General features: G+C 45.7%; 1 protein-coding gene across 1 annotated transcript in view; it reads right to left on the bottom strand.

The window, feature by feature from the left end:
- agps (alkylglycerone phosphate synthase) overlaps positions 1-11187 on the bottom strand; it is a 40102-nt gene that overhangs the window by 6233 nt on the left and 22682 nt on the right. Inside the window, exons 12-19 of the mRNA XM_056289791.1 lie at positions 10555-10606; positions 7877-7953; positions 7486-7598; positions 5999-6068; positions 5589-5650; positions 4046-4135; positions 939-1038; positions 682-739 (exon numbers count right to left, since the gene is read on the bottom strand). Coding sequence (XP_056145766.1) covers positions 682-739; positions 939-1038; positions 4046-4135; positions 5589-5650; positions 5999-6068; positions 7486-7598; positions 7877-7953; positions 10555-10606 — 622 coding nt within the window. The remainder of the gene's footprint in view (positions 1-681; positions 740-938; positions 1039-4045; positions 4136-5588; positions 5651-5998; positions 6069-7485; positions 7599-7876; positions 7954-10554; positions 10607-11187) is intronic.

Genomic DNA, 11187 nt, shown 5'->3' with positions numbered 1-11187 from the left:
GGTGCAGTGGTTAGTGCGGCCGCCTCACAGCAAGAAGGTCCTGGGTTCGAGGCCACGGGGTAGTCCAACCTTGGGGGTCGTCCCGGGTCGTCCTCTGTGTGGAGTTTGCATGTTCTGCCCGTGTCTGTGTGGGTTTCCTCCGGGTGCTCCGGTTTCCTCCCACAGTCCAAAGACATGTAGGTCAGAAGAATCAGCTGTACTAAATTGTCCCTAGGTGTGAATGTGTGTGTGGGCCCTGTAATGGCCTGGCGGCCTGTCCAGGGTGTCTCCTTGCCTGCCACCCAATGACTGCTGGGATAGGCTCCAGCATCCCCGCGACCCTGTGTAGGATAAGCGGTTTGGCTAATGGACGGATGGACGGACGGATGGATGGACGGACGGATGTTTGGAACAAACTCCCAGAAAGCTGCAGGGCTGCTGCAACCCTCAGCTCTTCTAAATCAAGGCTGAAGACTTTCCCGTTTGCCGTTTATCAAACCAAATCTGAAGCTTCTGATTACCATCCTACACCGCGCTGCACTTTTACTCTCTTTGTATTTGTGTCTAAATGTTCCTATCGCCTCGTGTTACTTTTGCATTTTATCCTATTGCGTTTTCATGCTTGATGTAAAGCGCTCCGAACTGCCTCGTCGCTAAAATGTGCTAGACAAATACATGTGCCTTGCCTTTGCCCTGCCTTACCTCCGTGGTGATGTGACAAACTCCCTCCATTGGCGAGGATCTCTTCCCTGGCTGCATGCTGGGGGAAAAAAAGAACAACAACAACACAAATCTTCAATCGGCAAACATTATACAACCGTAGCAAATTATGTTTGGGTCACGCCGAGCCTCCGAGGAGAAGCTGACGACACGCACCGCGGGCCAGGGTGCACCGACAAGCTCTGCGAGTCTACCTGTTCAACATGCCGTCCACGGCAGAGATTTAAAATCACGTTTACCTCCACTTGATCGTATACGTGTATGGGATCGCCGAGTCCCCTGTAGTTGAAGGCAAAATAAAAGTAGACACAGGCACCGGCGTCGTACGTCTGAGTCACTCTGAAAAATAACACAGGTGACAACACGGGGAGCATTACAAAACACGCCAAGTACGCCATTTGGCCCACGGCTTTATGGCTTCTCCTTCCTGCCCCGTCCCTCAGTAAAAATCAATTCTACACGGATCCAAAGAGCATCGTTTTGTCTAAGCACTTCATTTCTGAACAATAAATGCAAGCTTTTCCTTTGTGATTGAAAAGCAGGCTGAAGTGGGAGGCTGGGCTTTCCTGCCGAACCTCTGACCCCAATTTCGCTCATGTTTTCAACAAAGCAAGGGCGGCCTGGAGGCCCCGTCAACTTTAATAACATCACATTATCGGGGCATTATAAGGCCATATCACACTTTCACACAATCCTCTGGGCCACGTTCACAGTTCATATGGCGCTGACATGATTCTGCTAAAAGGGGCAACGTTAACACAGAATCACAACTCATGTTTATGGCACACAGAGGCGGAGTTTTTGCAGTTTTGCTAGGAACACAGACCTGTGCTGGGATGGACCCGTGAATTAAAAAGTGTTCAATAAAAAATGAATGATACCTAAGTAACATAAGTAGGCTATATGATCAATGAGATGCTAGTTATATTGTTCAACTCATGAAGAACAAGATTTATCCTGCCTATCTTACAATCCCGAACCACCCAAACAATAAAAAAATAAAGCCGCGATGATACCTAAAACGCCTTTTTGAGGATTAAAAAAAAAAAAGAAAGGCCGGATCACCGGTTTGTATAGCATCTTTCTGCCCTCCATCCTTCTGGTGGAACTGAGTGCAGAGCCCTTGTTCATTTGACATGGCCCGTCACCGAGCACAGCGACTCTTCAAAAGGTTAAATGGACAAATCAATCATGTGACAGACTGCAGCCGGGAAATGAATGGCTGTAGAATAATCAGGCGGAGCTTAATGTGCCCTCAGTGAGCAAGCAGCGACCTGGCACTCCTCACGTCTGTCTGTCTGTCTGGGCCTGGCTATCAAACATCATAAAAGGATAATTCTGTGTTTTTACAGCCTGGGTCTAATTTTTTGTATTTTTTGCCATCGTGCATATTGGTTATGACATTTTATTTACTTCACTGTGGAGATCTTGCACATGGAACCACTGCTGGATGCAGCTTTGCAACCGTTTTTATTTTGGTGCCATTGCAAATAACCCAATTCTTAAAACCACGTGTAAAAGTTCAAGTTAAAAAGTTGTTATCCAAATTGTTCAATGTTGTTCACTGCATTGCTGAGCTACTTCTGGTTCTACTTGCACGAATGACCATCTTATTATATATAGTGAGCTACTTCCTGTTCTACTTGCACGAATGACCATCTTACTATATGTTGTGAGCTACTCCCTGGTTCTACTTGCACAAATGACCATCTTACTATATGTTGTGAGCTACTCCCTGGTTCTACTTGCACGAATGACCATCTTACTTACTATATGTAGTGAGCTACTTCCTGGTTCTACTTGCACGAATGACCATCTTACTTACTATATGTTGTGAGCTACTCCCTGGTTCTACTTGCACGAATGACCATCTTACTTACTATATGTAGTGAGCTACTCCCTGGTTCTACTGGCACGAATGACCATCTTACTTACTATATGTTGTGAGCTACTCCCTGGTTCTACTTGCACGAATGACCATCTTACTTACTATATGTAGTGAGCTACTCCCTGGTTCTACTTGCACGAATGACCATCTTACTTACTATATGTAGTGAGCTACTCCCTGGTTCTACTGGCACGAATGACCATCTTACTTACTATATGTAGTGAGCTACTCCCTGGTTCTACTTGCACGAATGACCATCTTACTTACTATATGTAGTGAGCTACTCCCTGGTTCTACTTGCACGAATGACCATCTTACTTACTATATGTTGTGAGCTACTCCCTGGTTCTACTGGCACGAATGACCATCTTACTTACTATATGTAGTGAGCTACTTCCTGGTTCTACTTGCACGAATGACCATCTTACTTACTATATGTTGTGAGCTACTCCCTGGTTCTACTGGCACGAATGACCAACTTACTTACTATATGTAGTGAGCTACTTCCTGGTTCTACTTGCACGAATGACCATCTTACTTACTATATGTAGTGAGCTACTTCCTGGTTCTACTTGCACGAATGACCATCTTACTTACTATATGTTGTGAGCTACTCCCTGGTTCTACTGGCACGAATGACCAACTTACTTACTATATGTAGTGAGCTACTTCCTGGTTCTACTGGCACGAATGACCATCTTACTTACTATATGTAGTGAGCTACTCCCTGGTTCTACTTGCACGAATGACCATCTTACTTACTATATGTTGTGAGCTACTCCCTGGTTCTACTTGCACGAATGACCATCTTACTTACTATATGTAGTTTTAGCCATCGATGAACAAACTATCCAACCAGCACAACTGGTAAGTCATCGTTAACAGGAAATGCTTTACACGGTCTAACAGAGACACAAGGGAGCGTTTGTTGTTGCAAGGAAATGTTTAAGGTTTGTATTCCATGGTGCCATAAGATACTGCTGTAAAGCTTTGTCTAGCAGTGGTCCCGTGTCCAAATTCTCCAACATGAAACCAGCAAGGAAAATTACATCATAACTGATAAGCATGATGGCAAAATTAGTAAGATAAAATCCAGGTTGTAAAAAAAACCCCAAAAAACCCCCCAGAATGAGCCTTTAAGCATCACCCATATTCTGAGGCCTTCACTGGTTAGGGGCAAGAATATATTTTGGAAATTTAGTCTATTTCACAGCAATCTATATAAAAATGGTTTATATTACGCTTTTTCCACTGTGACTTGGTTGGTTATTGTAAATCTGTTACTGCTTGACTACTCGGTGCACTTGACACGTACTCCATGTGTATCTGTCCTGGAAGAGGGTTTTTTTTGTTGCATTTTCCCTCATTCAAATCGAGGGTCCATGGATAAGGGTTGTTGTAACACTGCACAGGATGTGTAAATACGACTCGAAACATACTGCAGTGTGCGAACCTTACCTGCATGTGGACAATGGCGGAAACTGCACTCCCTTCTCTTTACACTCTCTTACGATGCGCTCTTTGACGTTCCGGCAAATGTCCAACACCCTGGAAAACAACAGACGGGAGGACGTAAAGAGTCGCTTCTGCACAGGCTCAGTTTTACACCAAACTATGGAACAAGAGGCCAACAGCAATTCACTGCAGTGAAAGGGCTTCACCTGGGGGGGGGGGGCGGGGGGGGGCGTTTGAGTGCAGAATCGCAATACTAAGCGGCGATGATTTTAACGTCGCAGCATTCCCCCCCGGATTACTAACCTGACACGCCATCCCATCACGTAACACAAATAACGGAGCTGCGTGATCTCGCCATCTCGTGAATCCAGCTGCCTGGCATGGTAACCGAATTAAGATGAAGCACAACGAACAGATGCTGGGAAGAGATCTGATGTACTCATTTCCACATCATTTCTTTGAACTTTGGCAGTTTTCACATTTTACAATACTCAAATCTACAGTAAAGTTACTCTTAATATTTAAAGGTTGATGAGAGGCAAAGGAGCCTTAAAAAAAAAAAATCAGGATATCGAATTGCAATATTTACGATATTTGAAAAATAATATCGATTCAGGGGGCATTTACCGACCCCCAGCACTACTCGCCACGAGTCCACCCTCGCCCTGACGTGGCGCATGTGCCGGTGTAACCAGCTGAAGGAGTCCAATCTTTCAACTTTTTCCTACCCAAGTATAAAATAAGGATTCTGAATGAGGTTTAAACTGCGTGAATTGTGTGAATTGATAATACTTAAAAGAGAAAAGAAAAAGCCAGAGGGAAAGTGGGTGAAGAGACCTAATAGCATGAGCAGCACTATAGGGGAGCGGGAGCTGTGCTGCTGTAGCCGTGTGCTGCTCCCATTGGTGTGGAAATGGCCGCCAGTCTTAGGCATGTGCAGCCGAGTGTGGAGGATGGGGAGGAGGAGGAGGGTAATGAGCCGGGCACATATGCTCGCCTCAGTGCCTGATCTCTTGGTCTCCCCCGTCAGGCATTTTACGCAGCGTGAAGCAGCATGTGTAATGTGCGTGTGTGTATGTGTGTGCGTGTGTTTGAATACATTTTGTGCAGAAGATGTTGGCATGAAAGTGCGTGAATTTGCCCCAACACACTCAAACACGGCTGCGTCTCCCCACATCAACAACACACATGGACGCGGGTCTCTCCCCGCATTTTTCAGCCGTTTCAGGCTGCAGGCTGAGAAAGCAGACTTCCCGCCCACGCTGAGACACTTAGTGAGGGGGCGGGGGTGCAGGCATGAAGGTGAATGTCAAAGGCAGAAAGAGGAAAAAGGAAGGGAGAGAGGGAAAAGGGGGGAATATATATATATATATATATATGTGTGTGTGTGAGAGGGAGAGGGGGAGAGAGAGAGAAGGTGGGGGTGGAGATAAACTGCATTTCTCCGAGTTGCTCAACGCTGACTGCGTGGGAAGAGAGAAACAGAAAATGCTTATGGCTGTTCGACTACAATGATGAGGGCTATCGCTAATGCAGGCGTCTTTACCTGTCCCAAGGCACGGAGGTCTCAAACGACTCCCCAATCACATAGTAGTCCATCCCCAAGTCCTGTCGAAAAGATGACACAAGATTAACGAATGGCGAGTATTCATGTCTTCCTGCAGAAACTGGTTTGAGTGAGCGCTTTAGAGAGGCCGGCGACAGGCCTGATCTAAAACAAAGCAGTGCTCTCAGTTGTGGTCCTGACTGCAAACACAGGGCGCTTTTCATGGCGTAAACGCTTCATTCTGTGGCCGCCTGACAACATCTGCGACTAGATCGAATCGGAGACCGCCTGGGTCACATTCTACGGCCTTTGTGCTTTGGTCACTATCCTATCTGCTGTCAAAAGGCCCTGTCACAGTCCCACCCCGCTGACCCATCAGCCCAGGAAAAACAGGGAGAGGAGCAACCCACCCGAAGGTAAGCGATGACGAAGGTCAGCATGTAGCCCCTCTGCCCATTGTCCTCTCCAGCTGCCAGGCCCCTGGAAGCAGATAACAGGGTTAATATTTAACAGCTCTTTCTTGCGCCTCAGCCGCAGTTGTGGTCTGCCTGTCAATCCAAACAATGTACAGATCAATGGGGCTGCACTCCATGCATCGGCATAGGTCAGCCACACATCCATCACCTGCACCGGGTAATCAAATTTTCATCTACTACCCAAACTAATCAGGACACACTCATCGGGAAATCACTATATTGATTTACTGGCCACCCCACCCCCCACCCCCACCCCGCTTCCTAACACCCAAAGAAAATATTCCTCACAGAGACACCCCAATCCATCACTGGCACTTGATTTGATGGGTGATCAGGATTTATTTGAAATAACTCAATAAAAAGCACAGGATGTTGTGTGTAACCGACATTCTTCTGTTGATTGAACTTCAGGATATTACATGAGGGCGCTCCAGCCGCTACGAGGACTTGGGCACTGAGCCAACAAGTTACATTAATAAACAATCTACCGGCTTAGCCAGATGGAAATCACCAAGTTTTCCCCAATGAGACGGACCAAGATTACCCTTTCCTTCCTTTAAATCTACTGTTCCGTTGAGAAGTTAGTTTGTGATGGTCATTCTTAATAAAGTCCATATTTCAGAGCATTAGCACTTTCTGCAGTATACGTCAACGAAAATCTAGCAATCATCGAGTACAGATATGGTTTTTTTTTAAACAACAAAAACACTATCGACCGTTTAGCACATGACCGAATTATTAACCCGGAACGAAATTCGCACTCCACTATAATGCACTTTACAATGAATATGGAGAACGCCTCAGTCCGACACAGTTCAGGTGGAGTGGACATGAAGGCTGAACTGTTTTGAGATGAACCCACGTGGTGACGCTGACGGGCAAGGTTAAAAATGGGCCGAGGATGGGGATGCAGCATCTCTCTCACTCTCGCTGACTGATGGATAACTTATTTCCACCAAAGTCCTCATTGATCTGTTCCGTGATCAATCACGGCAGCAAAGCATGCCCGGCCTCCATCCCATCGCCCTGTCCTGAGGGGAGCTGTGCCCCACTATCTATCGCCCACACCCCACCCACTTTAACACAAAAGCTGGCCTGACAGGCGGACATCCACAGGTGATCCATCAACTCTGTTGCAAGATGGACCAGAGTCGGGGACTGGGTCTGAAAACGGTGCATCTCTGGTCTTTCCCCGGCTAACACCGACACGTCTGGCTGGTTCAACGGATGGAGTTGTGTCGCGCCCTCAGGTGACCACTCTCACATATTCAAAGTCCTACCAAATGGTACTTTGTCACTGCCGTCCTTTACACGGTTAGTGAGCTTTAATTGAATCAATGCCACAGTGTGAATTAGAGGCATGGGTGCCAACAGAACTGAAATTGGGGTGGGGGGGGGGTGTAATTGAGGTAGCTACCTACCCAAATTTAGCAGCAATGTCATAAACTTGCTTCTCGTGCTGTAAGACCTTCTCACGGTCCCCTTCAAACAGCAGGGTGGCCACACAGAGGCGGTGGGGGTCGAACCCTTTGAACTGAGGATAAAAGAGGTGGATTTATTCTCCCTGAGAGAGAGCGACAGAGGGAGAGAAAGACAGAGACAGACAGAGAGACAGCAGAGAGAGTGAGACAGACAGATAAAGAGAGAGAGAGACAGACAGAGAGAGACAGACAGAGAGAGGGAGACAGAGCAAGTGAGAGAGATACAAAGAGACAGAGAAAGACAGAGAGACACAGAGAGAGACAGAGACAGACAGAAAGACAGAGACAGAGAGGGAGAGAAATGGTGTTCTTCGCCTTTAATAAATATTACCTTGGTGATGTAAAATTTCTTTAACCCATCCAGAAAGGATGTGAAGATTGAAGACACTTGAGGTTTCAGGGCGTGACCTGTGAAAAACATCAACAAAAGGGTCAACTCCCTCCATTCACAAACAAGCGGGAGCCTCCGACACTTCTGGGCGACAGCCGATATGATATTTTTCACACGTTAGTCACACACCCCTCTCCTCCTCGCTTCCTCCGGTGCTCCGAGAGGGCGCGCGAGTCAGATTTATTTAGGTTTTTAAACAAAAGCAGGAAAAAATAAACTGTAACATTTGAATAACTTTACAACTGGCCAGTGGCGGCCAGCGACAGCGGCAATAAATCAGGGGGTTTCCGAAGGGAAGTGGGGTTGACACGGTGATATCCGTCTTCCTCACCCACACTTTTTGATTTATTCCTGATCGGACGCACAAAAGCGCCTGTGGACAAGCGAAAATGAGGGGCCGGGGCCAACGGGGATGGTTATCAATCACAGCGGGAAAGTTACGGGTGATGTCGCAGAGACTTAACAGTTCATTTAGTCCTTCAATGCTCAAGTCTCTTCATCACTTAGCGTCCTAATTGTTTCCCCTTCCAAAAATGGGATCGCGGGTCTTTAGGTCTCTCGCAGCCATCATACTCGTTAATTAACTACTCAACGTCCAGCGAGAGGAAATCACACCTAGACTGTACATAACTCTACAGATTGTCGGTATTTTCCCCCGCATATCAATTGATGCTACCACATATCACAACATACTCATTTTTCACCACGTTCGTTGAGACAGGCAGTGCAAAACTCCACGCGTTGTCCCAATCTGAAAAAGGAGCTGCGAATACATCAACTCTCCTTACTCAACAGCCAACATGATTAAAAGTGAGGACAACCCGCTAATAAGCCCAAGAAGGTATCATAGAGCCGTGAGTTTTAGTTATTAGTGAAAAACCTGGTCGCTTCATCTTGCCTACTTAATGCTAAGAAGTGCCTACTCTGTGAAAAGTGGAAATACAGGAGGACTAATGAGATCCCCAGAGACCGGGGAACTTTACAGAGGTCTCTGGCGGTGCCGAAAGCATTTCTCTAGACCTCAAGAAACAATATCACAAAACTTCCAACGTAACTACTACTTAATTTTTTGCCAAGGTCATTTTTCATCTTGCCTCGATTCTTTAGTTGTGTGTCCATGCGTGTGCGGCCGTTCTGCTGGTGAAATAATGATCAATTTAACAATTCAGCACTGTAGAAAGAAAAACAATCACGTGCTCCATCATTGCCATTCATTGTGGGGGGGGGTCCCCCCCCCATAAGACACATAACTTTGGTAAATGGCCTACTGTGCACCGAACCAAGCCATTTTTTTTTAACTCTATTAGAAATAATAAACTACGCCAAAATCTATCAAAAAAACATGTCTTGATGCATGCTCAATAATCCAGGTAAGAAAATCAAAGAGGTTGAATAAGTTCATCTGGATACAACGTTGTATCCAGTTCATCTGGATACAACGTTGCATCCAGATGAATTGGATACAACGTTCTATCCAGATCAAAGACGGTTAAATCAGTGCATCTGGATACAATGTTTATTGACAGATATTTTTCATCACTCAACTCATCTGGATACAATGTTTATTGACAGATACGTTTCATCACTCAACATGAAACACATCTGTCAATAAACATTGTATCCAGATGAACTGACTCAACCTACTTTGATCTATCAACAACAATTACTTTTGTGCTACTGGCTAAAAAAAATGCAATGTGGCACATGTTGCACAGGCCTCTAATCAAAGCCAGAGGTGACAGAGGAGGGCTGGGGGGGGGGGGGGGGGGTTAAAGGCTTTTAACTACTTCCTGTAAATGGAAACCGGCTCAAACACAGCCATGCTTGTGCTGCATGCCAAAGAGCACTCACGAGGGTTTGTAGGAGAGTGCTACTGTTTCAGGACCTCATCCGTAATGTCCTTGAGCGAATAAGACGGTTTTTTTCCCCCCGTGTATATTCATGTAAAATATACAAATGTTTGGCCATTAAGAACAAATGGAAAATAATTTGTTTTCGAACGCATCGTCGCAAAAAATGCTAAAAAAAAAAAAAGCAAACTTTTTTTTTTGTTCCAGTATTTGCAAACTACACAAATGAGGTAAATCAATGCACAGCTCTGATTTAAGTTTACACGCATTTAAAAGTCAAAGTCATCAACGCAAGTATCAAACGCCAGAGATAGTTGATACAAGAGGTCAAATGAGTGACGTTGATGCTTTATTTTTTAATTTTATTTAAGATTTCAGACTGGGTAAACTTGTGAAATCCTCCGATTACGGTCTCTCCATCTAACAGAAACAGATTGCCAGTTCAGGGGGGCAGGGGGAAATGGGGGGGGGGTAGCGTGATCCTCCCACACGCTACGTCCCCCCGGTGAAACTCCTCACTGTCAGGTGAAAAGAAGCGGCTGGCGACTCCACGTGTATCGGAGGAGACATTTGGTAGTCTGCAGCCCTTTTGGTAGTCTGCAGAGGGGGTGGAGCAGTGACCGGGACGGCTCCGAAGGGTGGGGTAATTGGCCGGATACAATTGGGGAGAAAAAGGGGGAAAAAAAATCTGAAAGCAAAAAGAAAAACAAATTCCAAACAAAATGAGGGCTACTGGGGTAACGTGGACTGACGGAGATCAAAACTTACCAAACTGAAACTGCTCATTATCCATGAGGCGAATGGATGCCGGTGCACACCTCTGCAAAAAACAGACAAACAAAAAAAGGTGGCTTTTACTGAGAGATTTTAATTGAAATTAGATTAGATTATTCTAAAAAATCTGCCAGATTAAAGTTCATGACAAATGGAACTGGGGTTATGGAGATATATGTGACGGTACTGCCTGATGTCTCCTCCTAAAATGTGGGGACAAGTGGGCGAAGTCGTTTGGCTAAACTGGGGCCTCCATGTGGAGCCCCCTAATTGTCAGCGAATGGGATTCAACATCAGATCCTGTGTGTTACTGAATGTTCAGTTCATTTTTCTCATTCGCTCTTATAAACCTGGCAAATGAGATCACAATGACCAAAATCGGGAAATGCTCGTGAACGTTACGGTCCGAAGGTACAGCTCTACAGACTTTGGCTATATTGTGAATTTCGTGATTTAGGCTTTGTAACGAGAGCTGTCCCTGTGGCTGCAGAGAGCAAAGCCTTACATAACCATTAATAACGGTCACCTCAGCACTACAGTGCTGCAGACAGCAGGGAAGGAAGGGGTGGTAATCTTGACTGCGTTTATCATCCAGAATCATTCCCTCTCCTTATCTGTGCATCTGCC

Source organism: Lampris incognitus, chromosome 11 (genome assembly GCF_029633865.1).
Source record: "Lampris incognitus isolate fLamInc1 chromosome 11, fLamInc1.hap2, whole genome shotgun sequence".
Lineage (NCBI taxonomy): Eukaryota > Metazoa > Chordata > Actinopteri > Lampriformes > Lampridae > Lampris > Lampris incognitus.
Note: the sequence above shows the minus strand (reverse complement) of the source record. Positions and strands in the feature narration are given on the sequence as shown.